Raw genomic sequence first — 18,597 nt, 5'->3', positions numbered from 1 at the left:
CAGTGTTTCAATGAACACTTGTTCTTTATTATTAAGTTGTTCTTGAAATTTTTCATTGGTGTGATCATGTGGACTGAGTGTGGATAAATATTGAAATAATGATGCTGACCAGAACCTTTGAATGACGGTGGGAACCACTTAACTTATACCTGGTGACTAATGCAGTGCTGCTTTTTAAATCAGCAAAAAATAAAGCAGAGGTTCTCTTTCTGGTGCACAGTATGAACAGTGCACAAGGGTATATGCAAGCCTGATAGCTGTGGTGACTTGCAGAATGGAAAATGTACCAGCTGCTTGTTCTTCTCAAACCACTCATTGAAGTGATGAGCACAAGGGTGCTCTGTCATACTCTGACTGAATAGCACGTGGAGATGTTCCTGTTTTCAGTCCAGAAACTGTCCAGTTTTTGGCATAGAATAAACAGAAATCAGCAATTTTCCATTTCATTGCCCCGCTAAAATGCATGGAGACTTAGAAGCTGCTTTAACATCTTATCACCAAGAGCTATCAACTTCCAGAAGAGCAGGGTAGATGTATGAGAATGGTAACTGCTTCATCCAGTTTGGAACTGCCTTGTATTCATGACAGAGCCTAAATCTGTCTACTAATCAACTGCTAACTTAACTTCTTTTCCAATATGAAGTCAGGTAGCTGACTCTTACTCTTGGTAGTTAGCAGTGTTTCATCAGTGCTGGTGAGACCACAGACACTTCCTGTAGTTTGTCCTTTTCAGCAATGGCAATCTGCCAACATTCTTCATTTAAGTATGGTAACCCTGGAAGTTTCACTCTCCGTGGGAACATATAATGAAATCTCAGACTCTGGAGATCTGTAAGAATCAGTCTGGCAGGGACTAAAACAGCAAGTGAAATAAAATCTATTTTAATGTGTACAACAGTCTTATTTCTAGTTTAGTTTGGTTTCCTTGGTGTTGTCATCCAAATGGATGATAATAAGGAGTACACTGCGGTTATGAGAAATTAAACTGGGGACGTCTCTTGAGAAAGGGCCACAGCTTTATTTTGAACCAAAGTGAAGCTTCAAAAGGCATTCTAAATGCTAGAAGCATGCATTTACTTTGGAAAAATATAGGTGGTATTTCGCTAGGCCTTCTTTCTGGTACTCTCCACAAAGGGGTAGAGGTTAAAACAGGCAGATTGTATGCACAAAACCACCTTTCAAACTTGCATCATGTACCTGAGGAACTTGGCTAGTGTGACTGCTTTCTTTATGACCAGGGAATTTTAGATGGTAATTTAAATCAATGTAAGCATACATTTCCATGAGGGCCATTGTATTATCTAAGTTAATTTGTTTCAAGTGTAACATTCAGAAGTAAATAAATAAAATGAGTATTGAAGTTGTTTTGCATTCAAAACTCTCTATAAAGTTAAATATATTCATGATGAAACTTCATGGCTTGTCTTGGTTTCTCACACCCAAGAGTACATGCTGGGTGGAATTCTGCCATGATTTTTTCCAGCACTAAGTCAAATCAGTTGACTGGTCTTTTTTTTTTTTTTTTTTTTTTTTTTTTAATGTTTTCTTAGCTGATGAAGAAGCTCCCGATTATGGATCTGGTATTCGACAGTCTGGCACAGCTAAAATTTCATTTGACAATGAATATTTTGATAAGGTAAGAAGTCTTAAAATTTCATCAGGTTTATTTGAACACAGTAGTTGGGCTTCTAAAAGAGTAAGTAATATAGGGGAAGAAGGGCGTGGGAAAGCAAGAACCTGCAAGAGTTTGTTAAATGCAACTTCACCTCACTTTTCAGAGTGATTTTTCTTCGGTTGCAATGACTCGATCTGGACTGTCATTGGAAGAATTAAGAATTGTGGAAGGGCAGGGACAGAATTCAGAAGTTATTACTCCTCCAGAGGAGATCAACAGAATTAATGAGCTAGGTAAGCAAGCAATATGTAGTAATTTTGGAGAATTTAAGGGAAATCTAGGACACTTTCAATCTGTGATAAAAAGGGGTTTGGAGTATCCTTCAAGAATGTGATATGGAGAGGTTGTTATCAATTCATTGCTGATGGTAAATGCTGGAATTCTGTATTTGAAGATCTATGCAGAAAAATTGTTTCCAAGTACTTGGAGCTTGTTTTATAATCAAAAAATAATTTCAGCTCTAAGAATGTGTGATGGGACTAAATGGTTGCCCGAGGAATATTTTAAAAAACAAAAACCTGACCTAATGTGGTTTATTTCTCTTTAAGACCTGAAGTCAGCAACTTTACTGGATGGAAAGATGACCATGGAAGGATTCACTGAAGAAATTGGTAATCACTTGAAACTGGGTAGCGTGTTTACCTTCCGTGTGACAGTGCTACAAGCCAGCGGCATCCTTCCCGAATATGCAGATATTTTCTGCCAGTTCAAGTAAGAATTTGCTCCTATTTGTTTGCATTAGGCATTGTATGGTTTAATAGAGGGTGCAAATAATAGTGGCTAGTGGAGGGTCAGATTGAGAGCTTTACAAATCAATGATAGCATGCATTTCTCTGCTGTACCACACTGTCAGTTATCAGAACTCCTGTTACAAACAGTACCTGCTCTGTGTCAGCATGGTGTTGAGGAATAAAGTTCAGTATCAGTAGCTCTCAAGTGAAGTGTTGTTTGACTTAGTTTCTTAGGAAAGAGAATGAAAATTGGGTGTCATAAAGCCAAAAGGGGAATTTTGGTTCCAAAGGCCTAGCTTTAGGCCATCATGCAACTCCCTGTAAACCTCTGGCCAAATAAATGTATAGATTTAGTTTTGGTATTGGGTTCACAGCACAACACTCTTTGCTAAACTATTGTTTGTCTCTTTTAAAAAGCTTTTTACATCGGCACGATGAAGCTTTCTCAACTGAACCTCTCAAAAACAATGGTCGTGGGACTCCCCTTGGGTTTTACCACGTTCAGAATGTAAGTAAAACTTCAGCTGAACAGTAAGTGATTGTTTTAGCACTGGGAAGTTGTGTGTATCCTTCCTGTTAACCACATGAGAGATGTGTAGGAAAGGGGAGCAAGGGGAATTGCTAAGAATAGACAATAGGAGGAGTGATCAGATGAATGATGTAATCCCCCATGGAGAACAAAATACAGGATGATTCTATGTGGAAGATTTAACTCTTCTGTTTCACATCTATTTCCTGCCTTTGAATTCTCTGTTCCCATTGTAGGGTGTTCAATGAAACTAGTCTAGAGTTCAGGAAATAAAATATATGTGAATAGCAGTGCTTATGATATCAAACAAACTGAGTAAATCTGTCATTATGAACTGTGGAATCCTTTTGTTATGTGTAGCTCCCTCTTCTGCTTCTTGAGAGACTCGATTTAATACATTTATTTTTTTCCTTTAATAGAGAGTAGAATTAGTGCTTAAACCAAAATGGAATACAATCGCTTTTACTGCGAGTTGCTCTAAACAGTAGGAAAAATGTAGGCTCCTAAAATTTACAATTGGCACTTTCAAGACTTTGTTCTTGCTTGTTTCATTTCTTTTTTTTTTTTTTTTTTTTTTTTACTTGCCTAATAGATTGCTGTGGAAGTGACAGAATCATTTGTGGAGTACATCAAAACGAAGCCTATCGTATTTGAAGTCTTTGGACACTATCAGCAGCACCCTCTCCATCTTCAAGGACAGGATCTTAATAGGTATTGCACACTGTTCTGGCATAAAGGCTGTCTGTGATCACACTCAGGTTAGCTCTGCAGTTCAGGCACCTCTTTTTCATGCTCTTGAAATCATCCAGTCACACTCTTACGAGTGGGCTTTCTGAGTGGTGTAGGAGTGCTGGCAGAGGTCTATTTTTACCCAGTATAGTGTGTTTTGTTAATGACTGATGGGATTGTTTTACCATTTCAAACATGGAAAGCTGCTTTGTCAATACAGCTGCATCCACCCTGTAAACAGTGGCAGTAGAATATTGTGCACTAGTCTTTAGTGGTGATCCCAGTGAGTTCTGGATAAATAAATCCTCACACTCTGCTAGATGCAGTGTTCTGTGGCATGAAGGTGGGATTACAAATGAGAGACAAGATTAAGGGGAAAACAAAAGGCTCTGAATGTGTTACGTGTTTGGGAAGTACTGGTGACAAAGTTGCTGAGCCTTTGAACTGGGGAAAAGACCCCCAGTCCTCTTCTTCAACAGCTTAAGGGAAGAGGCTGTTTGGGTTATTTGTTCTGGTTACCCGTCCTACTGAAAGCAGCAGCTGCAAAGAGGAAGTATGTCTTGGTTTTAAGAGGAAATGTCAGCTGAGACGTGCTTTCTTTCCTGAAGATATTTTGGGAAATGCCTGTTACCCACTGAAATTTTTAATGCAAGATGGGGGGTGGTCCAGTTGGAAAATGTAGATAAATATATTTCACTGACGGCTAGGATTAATTTAGTTAGAATAGAAAAAAGTCTATTAGAGAAGTTTGCTTAGTCCACTTGTTATGGTGACAGGTGATATTTACCTATCTTCATGGGACTGTAAGAGACATGTACTGGAGTGTGTGTATATATGTGTATATATGTGATTGTATATGTCTTTACTTGGCTGCCTCTGTAAAAATAACTCTCTTTATTTCTCCGTAGCCCTCCACAACCTTCCCGAAGATTCTTTCCTCCCCCTATGCCACTCTCAAAGCCAGGTGAGAACAGGTCTCTAATTCTGTACATCGCATTTGTTTGCCATGGAAAACAAAGGTCACAGTGTATTCTGAAGCCATTCAGGACACCGAGAAATGAGATGAACATTGCAAAGGGCATTGGAACCCTCTTGGGCTGTCTTTCTTTCCTTGTGTTCAACCACCTCTTGCAGTGAAGTGCTTCTTGGTTCATTAAAGGGTAGAATTCTTTTCCTCAGGTGTTATCCATATTCCATGAGTTCTGGCTATGACTCTCCATGTGCATACTGAGCACTTGACTGGAAATTTGCTTATTCATTAACCACTCCATCTTTCTGCTCTGTAACATTCTTGTTCAGTGAGCCAGCCTTGTTGAAATTATCTATGTTTTTCTTTGCTTAATTTTAACAATGCATGTTGAACTTCTATGTTTTTTTTTTCCTCCTGTTTCACCTTTTATATCCTCCTCCTCTTTTTTCCTCACCTGCCATCTCTACCATCCTTTTTTTTGTGTGTTTTGTTCGCTTTGCAGACCATGAAAGAAAAATTGAGCTGATTAGGTATCTAATGTCTGGCTATGTAAACGTGCATGTGCTGAACACACTATCTGAGCATGCCAATGTGCTTGCATCCTCTGCTGTGGCTGCTTTCCAAGATGGGGCTGACCAGCTGCCTCCTTTTCTCTTTCTGCCTGTTCCCAACTGTCAGAGTGAGCGGGCTCCTAAACGAGATGGTTAGTAGCCAAATTTGACCTATGGTAGATGTAGAAGTAGTTTTGAAACATGCTTCAAGATTTCAAGATTCCTTTTTCCTTATTTTTATCTCGTAGTAGTCTTGGGACTAGAATTGCCATGGCCGCAGTCACAGAATGGTGACACCATGTTTTTGTTTATGGCTATTCTAGAGAAAACTATGTAGAGAATGAATAAACTCCGGTGTGATAAGTATCACAGATTTTTCTCTGGCTGTGGATCTGTTTCCCAAAGTTTCCTGGACCTCTGTTTTCTTGTCTTCTGTAAATAGTTCTGAGATACTGGGAGATGCTACATATGAAAAAATAGCTAGGTGTAGAGGAGACATTCTGCTTTGTTCTGTATAGCCTTTCCTTTTGCTCATCTTTTTGTCATTAACTTGACATGTACAGTGCTCTTCATTGTTTACATTTACATTCTGTTTTAGAGGGGAAAAAAAGGAAAACAAACAAACCCACACTGGTTTTGCCAGAACAAGTCTATGAGAACATCCAGAACCAGCTTTCAAGTTTAATTAAATGTCTTTCTGGTCTTTTTTTCCTCTTCTGGTGCTTTTGAGTTTCTCTGTGTAGCAGTAAACTTAACTTGAGTGACGTGTTTTGATTTTTCCTACTCTCAACAATACTCAGTCCAGCTGTCATGAGTTCATGTGCAGCTGCAAGTGTTGCTTTATCCAAGCTCTTAAAATATTCTCATTTACAAAAATGAAATGAGTGCAGAAAGAGGAGAAATATTGTAATGGCAAGTAAAAGGTGTGATGAAGGTATGCATGAAGGAATATCAGGGTATTTCTAGAATTTCAGTTATCCTATTAGTAGTAGTTTTTCTACATGAATTATCCCTACGTTAGTATGAAAGGAATTTGAGGAGATCTGGTCAGTAGAAATCACTAATACCAAAACATAAGGAGCCCAGAAACATACTTTGACGGGATTACAGATCTGGAATAAGTCTTATTCATCCTCTTTCTGTGCACATTTTCTTATCTAAACTGATAAAGGAGACTGGCATTTTGCAGCGCAAAAAAGTGAAGACCGAATTCTTTAGTTCTTAATTTATTTTCTTATATGGGGAAGGGAAAATGTATGTTCTGGGTGAAAAAATGTTACAGGTGAACTGATCTAAGCAATTCAAATCTCTAGCTGATAAACCAGAAAGTAGCTGGTGGACATCTGAGGAGACTGTGTGGATCTAGAGATGTTTTTTTCTTATTTTTGCAAATTCTTTATTTCCACTACGTTTGTTTTCTTATTTAAATTTAAATAACCTTATTTGATGCCAATACTTCGAGGAATAGTGCTGTGTATTTTCAGGAGACAAGATGTGATCTGCCCATGTACATAGAATACATGGAATCAATGAAATGACATGTTTCTGTGAGCCCTAGGGTATCTTTACTTCGTTCAGTCTTGATAAACTATTCTTTTTTCTTTCTTTAAGTGCCAGCTACAAAGCTAAATACTATGAGCAAACCCAGCTTGGGCCAGAGTGTGAGCAAATATGACCTCCTTGTCTGGTTTGAGATCAGTGAATTGGAGCCAACAGGGGAGTAAGTCCAATATTCATGCTTTCAAGATGATCATGTTTTAAGAACAGTGGTTTATGGGATCAGTTACCCTTTGTTCCATTCAGACAAGGTTGATGTTCAGCAATCATCTGAAGGGTAGCCTGGCTTGTGTCAGCCTGGTCTCTTAATAGCTTGTAATGAGGGGCTATGAATTCTGCTGGCATTTGTCATCCCCCTTGGAAAGGACTGAAGAGACAGAATGTCATTTTTTTAACACTTGAAGTAATCTGTCCATTTTGGAAGCCCCTGCACACCAGCTGAACAGGTGTTGGGAATGTTTATTCTATGTTTAGCCCATGAGTTTAAATTCTTTGTGTCATTAGAGTCTACACTGCAGAAATTCTCTAGCAGACCCTATTTTACATTCACCTCGGCTATGCAGAAGGCTTTCCCCTGAAAGGTCTTTAGGGATTATATCGAGAAGTGAGTTTTCACAGAGTTTTCCAGAAGATTGGATGCAAGGAAACAATCTCAAATTCATCAGAGAAGTTTCGATTGGACATTGTGGAGAATTTCTTCGTATAGAGAGGCTGGGTGGTTAAGCCCTGGGATGGGCTGCCCAGGGAAGTGGTGGAGTCCTCGTCCCTGGAGATATTTGAGACACATGGACATGGCATTAAGGGACATGGGACTCTGCAGGTCAAGTTGATGGTTGGACTTGAATGATCTTGAAGGTCTTTTCCAACCTAGACGATTCTGTGACTGGTACATGAGACTTCTCTATTGAACTTGATGCTGTGGTCAAATAAAGAGTCCATTCTGAGAGCTGGTAGAAACACCCCTATTTCTTCAGATATTATATGGAGAGGTAAACATCGGCAGTACAATAAAGAGTAATGTTGCTTTGCTAGTGTATCTTTCCTGCCTGCTGATTTCTGTCTCTCATACAGGTATATTCCTGCTATTGTGGACCACACTGGAGGCCTGCCTTGTCAGGGGACGTTCCTGCTTCACCAGGTACTAATGAAGGCTGTAGAACAGCAAGTTTCATCTCTGTGGGGATTAGAGTGCTAATGATGGGATTTTGCATCTCATGTCCTGTCCTTTCCCACACAGCTGTCTAATGATAGCTGTAGGGTCAGTCATCTTTCAGTCTGTATTTAGTCTGTTAGCTCTGAGCTATGTGGAGAATATGTTTGGCCCCTGGTATATTGCTGTTTCCTCTGCTTATCAGTGTGTCTCAATCATAAAAGATGAAAGCCTTTTGAAAAGCAGGAACCCTTGAGACCAAATTTGTGCCCCTCACATTCTCTGATTTCTGTACCAGGATCAATGGAGGAGCATGTGGACTTAACTTTGTTATTTCAACTTGGTTCTTTCTCACTACATGTGGCTGGCTATAAGATGATTCTGTTCAATGACTGCCTCTGTGCACTTCAAATCTTTGTAGTTAATCAAAAATGCTACTGTAATAATCCTTAATAATAATTTGTCTTTAGCCATATTCTAAAGATAATCCTGGTTAAATACCGTTTATATTTTTTCTCTACTCTCAAATTCCCAGTTCCTTTTCAAGGACTTTGCTGGTGACATGCATTTCCTCTTTTTCTTACAAGGATAGGAACAACTCTTGTACCTTGGGAATAATGGTCATATTCCAATTATTTCCTTAATAAAACAAACACCACCAACAAAAAAAAAAAGGAACAGGTGTTACTTCTGGATTTACCAGTGTCCTCATCAGTTACTTCCAGTCCAAACCAGAGTAATTCTATCCTCTGTAATCCCATTACTAATGTAAATCCACAATACAGGCAAACATCTTTCAACTTCTTTTGAAGCAGCTATGCATGCAGCACTTTCTTTCTGGGTAATTGACACCTTTGCTTGGAAGAGCAGAAATTATTGAGACCAACACCTGGGGATCTTTTCTTGTTCAGATGTGGTCTTTATTTCTGTTGTACTACTCTACCTCCTTTCTAGCTGTTGCAGAGTATTTTTTGTATTTTGACTATATATAGATGGATGTGAAAAAGAGGGAGTATATCTGCATGAATAGTTGCTGGTTTGTAGTAACTTTTCTTACATTTCTTCAGTACATATAATTCTTTTGCTATATGTACCTTTTATTTTGTTGTATATACTTAGAAGTGCTTAAGCATACATTATCTGAATATCTGCTTAATGTTTTTGTAGTTGAGTCTGCTATACCCCAGGGACTGTATGTATCGTGCCAATGATTTCAGGGCTATTTTAGGTGAAAAGCCTTTGTCTTTGTGGAGTAGAGGCAAGAAGTGTAATTTGTTACTTATGAGAACATACTGTTCCTCTGGTAGATTAATTTTAGGGTCCAGACACACAAAGGTTTTTGTTCACAGTTACAGGATAATTTAAATGATTATTTGCTCCATATTTATTGAATAAGTGCAAAATAGATGATGATAGTGTGTGGGGGGTGGAAATACTTCCCCAGTATAAATTCTTGGTTTTGAACTCTACCAGGGAATCCAGCGTAGAATCACAGTCACTATTATCCATGAGAAGGGCAACGAGTTGCACTGGAAAGATGTACGAGAGCTGGTTGTTGGTGAGTGTATTCTGTTTTGTGTGTTTCTGCATGAGGAATGGAAATGTCTCTTTACAGTTTATTCTGCTGTCTTTGTGAGTATTGGCTGTGGGAGGAGTTAGGTTTTGAAAATTACCTAGAGGAAAAACTGAAGTTTTACCATTTCTACTTGTAGCTGCTTGTTTAATCGTGTAGTCTGAAATGATATTTGGAAAATAAATTTTGTATTTCAAGATTTTATTGATTTCCTTCCTTCTACCCCTATCAGGACGTATAAGAAACAAAGCAGAGGTAGATGAAGCTGCTGTGGATGCTATTCTGTCTTTAAATATTATCTCTGCAAAATACCTGAAGTCATCTCACAGCTCCAGTAGGTAAGTGAATACAATGGCTACTCTTTTTAGCAGAATGAGGTATTGACAGGGTGTTTGGAAAGCTAGCAGTGTTGCTCATAATCAAATGTAGAATTCCATGGAGAGGGGCATACAGAGAATGAGGGGTGCCATAGTTTCTTGATAAAGCTGGTCCGTTGAACTGCATGGAAGATTTTGGATGACTTCCCATTTGTGAGGATTGTAAAGGGAGGAAGGAAAGGCATGGTTTGTGGGAGACTAAGAACTGAAGACAGAAATTTTAAACTGACGTCAAGGTTTGTTTTGAGAATAAAGCATTGAAGCAGAAGGGCCATATCACGGGGATATATTTATGGATGTGTACATACCCGTATTATTCCTGTAACAAGCATGTGACAGTTTAAGCAAGAGCATACTTTGTAAATTAAATGTCATAAGTTGTGGATTTATACAGATATATCACAAGCTGACGCTAATTCTGATAAGGAGATGTCTGTTCTGTGTAACTGCAATCGCTGGGGCAACAGCAGGGCCCCTCTCTGAGAGGTTTCTGGCTGCATGTGTCTCCTCATTAGGGTGCATTGCTGCGAAGATCAGTCAGACTGCATTGTTCTGCTTCAGTGTCTGCAACAAAGGGCAGCGAGGCAGAGTTCTGCATTGCCAGCAGAGCCTCCCCCTGCTCTGACATCAGCCAAGTCACTTGACCACTTCGTGGCTCTGTTTAGCTGGTGCAAAGCAGGAATATCTCTGAAATTGAACTCCGTGTGTTCCCAGAGGGGAGCAGGGCTGTTTTGGGTCTGCAACTGCTTAATTCTGGAGGCGGTGTCCTTCTCGGCTCTGAAATGGCTTCTAACTTCCTTCTCCTTTAGAGGCTTGGGCTTCAAAATATCACTGCAATATTAGAGGAGGATTCAGGATGCTGCTCCTACTAACTGAATGTCTTCCTGCCACCTAGTGTCTGTAAACACACATGCTGATGGTATTTTCAGCAGCTACTCCTTGCCTCCCACACAATGTTGACGTTTTACTTCTAGTGTTTTTGAACTAATGGTTCAGTAGCACTGGAACTTCAGGGGATTGGTGCTGGTTTCCAGTCTGATGCTGTTAGGTAGTTGGGAAGTCCTATACCTTCTGGATGCCTGCTGTTTCAATAAATTCCTGCAGCTCTGTAGTTTTCTGCTGGGAGGGCTGCTTGCATGAAGGATGAGGGTGAGCGAAGTGAAGCCGTTGACAGTCTCTTACCAAAATGCCGAAGTTCAAGTTGAGGGACGGGTGTGTGGAGTGGGACTGAAGCTCTGATCAGGGATGTCTTATGTTTGCCTGTCGTCTGCAGACTTGTTTTGTGGTTGTGGTGGTGTTTTTCTTTGTCTGTTTGTTCTGTTCCTCTCAGCTGTTGCTGCTTTGTTCTGCTTTTGGCTGCACTAACTGAAGCTCTTTCTGTGTTTTTACAGGCTCTTTCTTGATAAGGATATGCCTAGGTATTTTCTGTTTGCTTCCTCTGCACATAAAGATTCTTGAAAATAGAATGCTTTATGTCCCACTTCTATTGCTGCCATTTCCCTTGTAGCTTTTACTGAATTTTGTTAGCACGCCTCTTAGCTCTTCTAGAAGTAGTAGATCTCCTGCCTTGTCAGGTAAAATTCAGCAGAGAACATGTGAGAATAAGTTTTCCTTCACATGCAACAGATAGCTTCCCTCATTCAGTCTTTCTGATCCTCAGAATGTGCCATCTGAGTGTAGTTCCTATTCATAGTCTTTGCTATTTTCTTCCTTTGTTCTGTATCGGAACTAGATTTGGAATTTCTCGCAGTCTCTGACTCTGTAATGTTTGCCATGGTGGAAGTACCAAGGCAAGGACTGAATGATTAAGTTACTTGAAATTCCAGCTTGCAATTGCCCTGAACAAAAAGCTGTGGCTGCCATGTGACTGGCATTCAGCCTCCCTTCTTGGGCTGGATTTGCATCGGAAGTTTAACCGTGTGGTGGCTGTACTCACTTTACCAGTTGGCAGGGAAGCAAGGCGTTTAGTAGCTGCTCCGACTGGATTCCTCTTTCACCTTCCAGGTTTTCCTGTGGATCACAGCCAAGCATGCTGGCTGCACAGCCTGGGACAATTTGCTCTCTGCTTTCTCTGTTCTGCCTGTTTGAAAAAGAGAAGGCTTAAGTTTTCAGTGCTTTCAATTAACCACTTTTCACTAACACTAAAAAACATTTAAAAATCAGTTTTAACTGTACATGTGTGCCCTTAACCTGCTTCTCCTGTTTTCTGTGCTTTGTTCAGTACTCCATTTTCCTCCTTGCATTGTTTGCTATACTGAAAGAGGTTTGTTCACTGCTGCTTTTTTGTCTCCCTCTCTAGCTATTCTAGTAAGTTCTGGTTTGGACAGGCAGGCCTGTGTATATTTAACTTCCTGGCTAGACAAACTCCAGTAGAGGAACCGTCTCAAAGCTGTGTTTGCCTTCGACTTGGTGTTGATCCAAAAAGCACCATTTTGCTTAGAGGAGCCTTTTGTTCTCACTGTTGAACGTTTACGCACGTGTTCTCTCTTCATGAGAAGCTGTGTTCAGCCCAAAGTGCAGAGCTGGCTCAGGGGCTGGGTACCCTGGCTTTGCCATCTCTGGAGAACCAGGCTTCTCTTCCACCCAGAATGTAGATCTGGAGCCTGCTTAAATGGTTTTTAAAAATTGCTTTCAGAATTAAGCTATGATGAAAGCTAAAATCATGAGCACTACACACAGATTTGCAAAGGGTTAGAAGACAACCTGTGTTGTTTGCCTAATCTAACTCAAGTGGGGATTATTACATTATAGGGCTTTTCAAGTTTCCTATTACTTAGCCTTTGGAATGTGTTTCTGTGGAGCATTTTTAATAGAAGCAATTTAGATATTACTTCAAACACTAAAACACATGCTGCAAGCAGTGTTTAGTAATAGTCTCAAATTATATTACTAGACTGCACAGTTCATGGTGTCTCAGTGTATTTATTAGCTTGAAATAGTGGAACCAGTGTTAGGAAAATAGGATTTTGGGAACTCCTTGAGGTCAGAACTCATTTCTGATGTGTGTGCTTTTAGGTTGTTCCATCCCTGAACTGCTTTTTGTCATTTGTCTTGGGTTTCATTTTGTATTGTACTGAGCTGGCCTTGAGTATTAGCACAGAAGCTCTTTAGATATGTAACTTGTTTTGTTTTTAAATGTACATGAAGCGCTTCCTTACTTTAAGTACTGTTTCATTTATATTCAAAATGGGATGGAAAACCTGAATGGCAAGGGAGTTTGGAAGGGAAATCATATGGAGGTGATGAAGAATTAGTGCCTCCTTTTTTCTACTAGTGTAAACACCTGAAAAGCGTGCTGTATCCCTGAATGACAAGGGTACAGGACTCTTTTCCAAAGGAACATACGTGAAATCAGGTCTTTACTTGTGAGGAAGGAGAGAGCTTGTTTCCCTAACCGCCTGTTAGAGAGGTAATACTATAATTCTGACTACAGACATGATGGCTTAGATGTGCTTTGTGTGATGCTCCCTCTCACTTTTTATTTGAACAGATGGACATTCCTGACTGCTGAGGTAGAACTGAGGGAGGCTTTAGCTCCTTTCTTTCTGTATACCAAACTGAAGAAATTTCTTACAAAAGCTTGTGTTAGGTCTGCAAGTTTTCACTTGAAGCTAGTAGGGAATTAGTAAGAAATCTTTATGACTTGAATATACAGGATTTACCCGTACCTATCAATCATTCTGATCTGCTGTCAGAAGCTATTGTTTTTATATGAATAGCTATTAAAGGGATCTCTTCTGTTGCTAAATGCCAGCCCTAGAATATGGTGTAGAATGAGGTTTTTTAAAATAAATATAATAAAAAGAAGGTTCATCTGGGCTGAATTGTACCTAAAGCATTAGAGAGAAGCTCTGTTTTAGAAACACTGTCTATTAGTGCTGTTTTCCCTGTGGTGTTATGATAGCTTTTGTTCTCCTCTGTGTTCCTTTTCTCTTTCATATGAGTCTTTTTTTTAAAAAACAGGCAGTAGTTTCTTGTGCCAGACTCTTTTCAGTAGAAGTAATCTTGGGAGAGAAGAGATAACTCTCTAATTAGTAATGCAAGCCACTGTGGTCCATAGCAATCATACTGGGTGATATCAAGGAAGAAGTGCTTTGCACTGACCGATGAGAAGCTTGCAGAGGAACCAACTGTTGAGCTTTTGTTGTACTTTTTTCCAGGACTTTCTATCGGTTTGAAGCAGTTTGGGATAGCTCCTTGCATAATTCCCTTCTCCTCAATCGAGTGACACCGTATGGAGAGAAGATATATATGACCCTTTCTGCTTACCTGGAGGTTAGAATCCTGTGTTGTTTTTTGTACTTGTGACTCCAACAGAACTACTGAAGACAGCAGACTGTGTACCTGAGACAGACACCTACTGGACTAAGGGATTTTCACACCCTGAAGGCAGTGAAAGTCTATTAATTTTCTGAGAACAGGGTAGAAAAACTTATTCGCAGTTAACACAACAAATTTGAAGTGAAACTGGTGATATCCTTACCTTTCTGTGCCTCGTTTTATCTATCTGAAAACCCCTTGAAATTGGTGAATATTGTAATACAAGTCCTACCAGTGTTGCAGACACTGGGTTAACTCTTGGCTTTGTGTGTGATACACTGTTGTTCTGTGTGGTGCCACTGTTTTACTCACGAGATGCATTTAACAATTGTCTTTCACAAACACATACCAAAAAGCCCACCAAAGACCCAAAGAAGAACAGATTCTAAAAAGCTGTCCTACTAAAAGAGGGAAGGTAAATAACGTGGCATAAATGTCTTCAGGCAGTCACTCTTTACTGTTTTTTCTCTTAGCTTGATCACTGCATTCAACCTGCTGTTATAACAAAGGATGTTTGCATGGTCTTTTACTCACGAGATGCCAAGATCTCCCCGCCACGATCGCTGCGCAATCTTTTTGGCAGTGGCTACTCCAAATCTCCAGATTCGTAAGTTCAGTTGGTGGTTTTGGTATCTGATGTTTGATGTCTTGGGGAGGGCATGGGGAGAACATAGATTAGTTTTTTTTTCTTCCTTGAAAGTTTACCTAGTTATAGATCTCCAGTCTGGTTTTGAACATTTTGTCTTGCTTGCATGTCAGTGAAACTCATAGTTTATCTCTTTAATGACCCCTTTTTTGGTCTTCTGTCTGAACAGCCAGGACTAGAGATCTATTTTTCAAGCCTGCTTGTAGTTGACCTGGATGCCAAGCTGAAAGCTGCTGCTGCAGCAGCAGCTTTTAATGGAGAAAAAAACACCTTGAGGGAAATGCCATTTTTAGAGATCTTGCAGTGCATGGCTATTTTATGTCAAGATTAGAATTCAGATGTAGTTCTACTAGGAACTGTACTTCTAATTTGGGGACCACAAAACTAAAGCTAATGTACTTTATCTCTGAAGATAATTTTCTTCCTTTTTTTCCCCTCTGGCTTCTTATGAGCAGCAATCGAGTAACTGGGATCTATGAGCTAAGTTTGTGCAAAATGGCAGACACAGGAAGTCCAGGTAAGCAGTCACCAAGTGTGAATGCATTAAAGATGCTGTAAACTGAGATACTGCAGAAAATTTCCTAGACAAGATGGAGTAAATACTTCTGTCTTGATGGGGAGCAGTTTCCTACATTTTGTAGGAGCAACGAAACATTGCTACTTCATTTAAAAATAAAAACTTATGCAGGCTTTTACATTTGACCTGTGTCTGTGCTTATCATTGATGAACCAAGGATTTGCAGAAAAATTCCTGTTTTCCTGACATTCCCAGTAACACAAAACTTATCATGTTCTTGTGTCATAGATTTATGGGGCATAAATACATTGCTCATTGTAACTAAGACAGCTGGGACTTGGTTTTGCAATGATAGAATTTTTGTGTGGTCTTTTGAAGACCACATTTTAGATATTGCTGACACTTGAGGCTAGCTTGATAACTTGGAAGGAATGTAGTTCGAGTTGAATCAGTCTGTTTTCCTCTAGTACCTAGGAATCAAAGCTCTTATATTGAATTAGACTGACCAGGAATTTGTGTTCAATGGCAGTGAATAGAAAATACCCGAATGAAACAAAGCTGAACTAAATGAAACCTCTTTAGGATGTGTGATTTTTGTTAAAGAATTTGTTGCTTTGTATTCCAGCCAAACAGCGGAAGTGTTGTTTCTTTGCAGATTGCTAATTGATAAGTGTTTCTTGTTGGTTTCCCTCCTGGCTGTTTTTAACATGTATTATGCTATTTTTTGACTGCTCAGGAATGCAGAGGAGGAGGAGGAAAGTCCTAGATACATCTGTGGCATATGTGCGTGGAGAAGAGAACCTGGCAGGTTGGAGGCCCCGCGGTGACAGTCTCATTCTAGAGCATCAGTGGGAATTGGAGAAACTGGAACTGCTGCATGAGGTAAGTAGCTACAGGAAGTGAAAGCAAAAAGACAACTGTATGTTTGAGGTTGCCTTTAGTGTGGCTACTGCCTAACCTTCTGAGCTGAACAGGTTCCCAAATGGGAGCTGAGATTTAAGTAAGTTCTCCAACAGAGAGGATAGAATGTGGATAGCTGCTGCATACAATGTTCAGTTGGAAATCTTGCTATGCTCAACAAAGTTAAATTTAACTTAGTGCCATAGGAGATTATTGTTGGAGCCACGTGTTTACTTGTATGAATTTTATGAGAATGCCTCAGAATGAAGTGCTTGTCAACTACAGAACACCGTGGAGCAGATGATAATGCTTTCTTTCCTTACTAGGTGGAAAAAACACGGCACTTCCTTCTACTCCGTGAAAAGCTTGGTGACAGCATCCCCAAGTCTCTGAGTGACTCGTTGTCTCCCAGTCTGAGCAGTGGAACCCTCAGCACCTCCACTAGCATTTCCTCCCAGATTTCTACCACAACATTTGAGAGTGCTGTGACGCCCAGTGAGAGCAGTGGCTATGACTCCACAGATATTGAGAGCCTGGTGGATCGGGAGAAAGAGCTGGCCACCAAGGTATAACATAAGAGAAGCAGTGTGGGTCTAAATTGAGTTGTCAACTGATTATGGATTAATGATGAGCTTGTCACGTAAAGTGGTGAATACCCAGTGTTGCACGAGTTTCGCTTTAATAAGCTCTACAGCAAAATCAGCCATTCTCACCAGCCAGCGCAGGTGACCATGTTTATGTGGTTATGGCTGCATCTCATCCCTCTTCCTTAGTTGTTCTGTAAATGAAACTTCAAAATTTAATTAAGGGAAGTGGTTATTCCCCTCTTCTATTTTTTTCACAGCAGTTTAGAATTTGCATATTCTTTCATGAGCTGCCAAGTATGTTTGGCTAATTGCCTTCTGTTCTAATTTCCCTAAAAATCTTAAAGTAAAATCCTTTTCTTTGTTTCTTCTTTTCCTCTCAGTGTCTGCAGCTTCTTACTCACACTTTCAATCGGGAATTTAACCAGGTGTACAACAGCATCAGTGATTGTAAGGTAAAGAATTCATCTGATACAATGCATTGTATTTGTAGTACAATAACAATATATTTGTAGTTCATGGAATCTGTTGATACTATGAAGAGACAAAACACTTTGTATTAATTATCTTTAATTTCAGTCTGTTGGAAGCATTTGACTATTCAGCATCAGGTTCCAAAGACTACTGAAGGAATTAGAAATTATATGAACTTGGACAATGTTGTAGGTTCTAGTTTAACAGCAGACTGGAGGTTCTCGTTATTCACTTCCCCTATGCAAAAAGATAAATCAGGTCTTAAAAATACTGACAGTAGGCGTGGGTAACACTACTTGGCAAACCAGATAATCTAATATTCTGTTGAGGAAATTAAGGTGTGAATACTCAGGAGTGTAGGACATTAATAACAAGCTGCATGCACAGAACTGCCATTGTATTTTCACCCACAGATAGGCAAAAATTGTAAAACTGAGTAGGGAAACAATTGATAGAAATACTTTTCTGTTATCTGAGCCTTCTGCATGTAGAATTGTCACATTCTAGCCAGGACTGAATACAAAAAAAAAACTCCAATATTTTGTGTGTATTTGTCCTTGTAGTTGTCTGATATTTCTCCGATTGGGCGGGACCCATCAGTGTCAAGCTTCAGCAGTGCTACCCTCACACCTTCATCTACCTGTCCTTCGCTGGTGGATTCAAGATGCAATTCAATTGATCAGAAGTAAGTTTAGGATATGAATAGGAAAAATAATTCTTAGTTTATATAGTGCGTTTAAGGCTATCTTTGCTATGTTTTCTGAATTTTCCCCTTCTTTTTCTGTATTTTCAGTAGTATTTTCTTTATGTAGACCTTCTCCTTATCTTTTCCAGTCACTCCGCACAATTATTTTTCCCCTTGTTTTGTAGTTTTCAGTTTTTTTATCCCATGTGCTGAAAAAACGATCTGTGTGTGTTGTTCTAGGGCCCAGTGCTTCTTTAGCAAGCAAGAGTCCCTAAGTTGTTTTTTTCAGGTGTCTCTTTAAAAGCCCTACAAACAACAACCCAGAATAAACTAGTTTAGCAAATAATGTCTTCATTTGTTTTTATTTTTCTCAGCTGTATCTGTAGAAGATATGAAATTAGGAATGAACTGGATGAAATCAGGAATAACTACTTAGTGAAAGATATAATTTGTACTTTCACTGTTTAACATCCTTGAGAGGAGTACTCCGTAGTAAGAAATGTTTCTGTGTTGTGACGTATTTGGCAAGAGAAATGAGAGAAGTAGTGGGAAACAACTTACTAGCAGTTACTGTTTATCTCCTTACAACAGAGCTTCCAGTTTTATTCAAAGATTTTGAGGGAAATGAT

At 39.5% G+C, this 18,597-nt stretch overlaps 1 protein-coding gene across 9 annotated transcripts in view; it reads left to right on the top strand.

Annotated features, from left to right (window-relative positions):
* The window catches only part of KIF1B (kinesin family member 1B), a 94,085-nt gene that overhangs the window by 70,080 nt on the left and 5,408 nt on the right, over positions 1–18,597 (top strand). For all 9 annotated transcript variants that reach the window (XM_032201589.1, XM_032201597.1, XM_032201594.1 and 6 more), the window contains 17 exons: positions 1,551–1,636; positions 1,779–1,908; positions 2,224–2,386; positions 2,824–2,914; positions 3,528–3,646; positions 4,573–4,628; positions 6,797–6,905; positions 7,814–7,880; positions 9,366–9,450; positions 9,698–9,803; positions 14,003–14,117; positions 14,636–14,769; positions 15,264–15,325; positions 16,062–16,207; positions 16,552–16,791; positions 17,193–17,264; positions 17,847–17,968. In XM_032201589.1, coding sequence (XP_032057480.1) covers positions 1,551–1,636; positions 1,779–1,908; positions 2,224–2,386; positions 2,824–2,914; positions 3,528–3,646; positions 4,573–4,628; positions 6,797–6,905; positions 7,814–7,880; positions 9,366–9,450; positions 9,698–9,803; positions 14,003–14,117; positions 14,636–14,769; positions 15,264–15,325; positions 16,062–16,207; positions 16,552–16,791; positions 17,193–17,264; positions 17,847–17,968 — 1,903 coding nt within the window. The remainder of the gene's footprint in view (positions 1–1,550; positions 1,637–1,778; positions 1,909–2,223; positions 2,387–2,823; positions 2,915–3,527; positions 3,647–4,572; positions 4,629–6,796; positions 6,906–7,813; positions 7,881–9,365; positions 9,451–9,697; positions 9,804–14,002; positions 14,118–14,635; positions 14,770–15,263; positions 15,326–16,061; positions 16,208–16,551; positions 16,792–17,192; positions 17,265–17,846; positions 17,969–18,597) is intronic.

Source organism: Aythya fuligula, chromosome 21, assembly GCF_009819795.1.
Source record: "Aythya fuligula isolate bAytFul2 chromosome 21, bAytFul2.pri, whole genome shotgun sequence".
NCBI classification, from domain to species: Eukaryota; Metazoa; Chordata; class Aves; order Anseriformes; family Anatidae; genus Aythya; species Aythya fuligula.
This window is presented reverse-complemented; position numbering and strand designations above follow the sequence as displayed.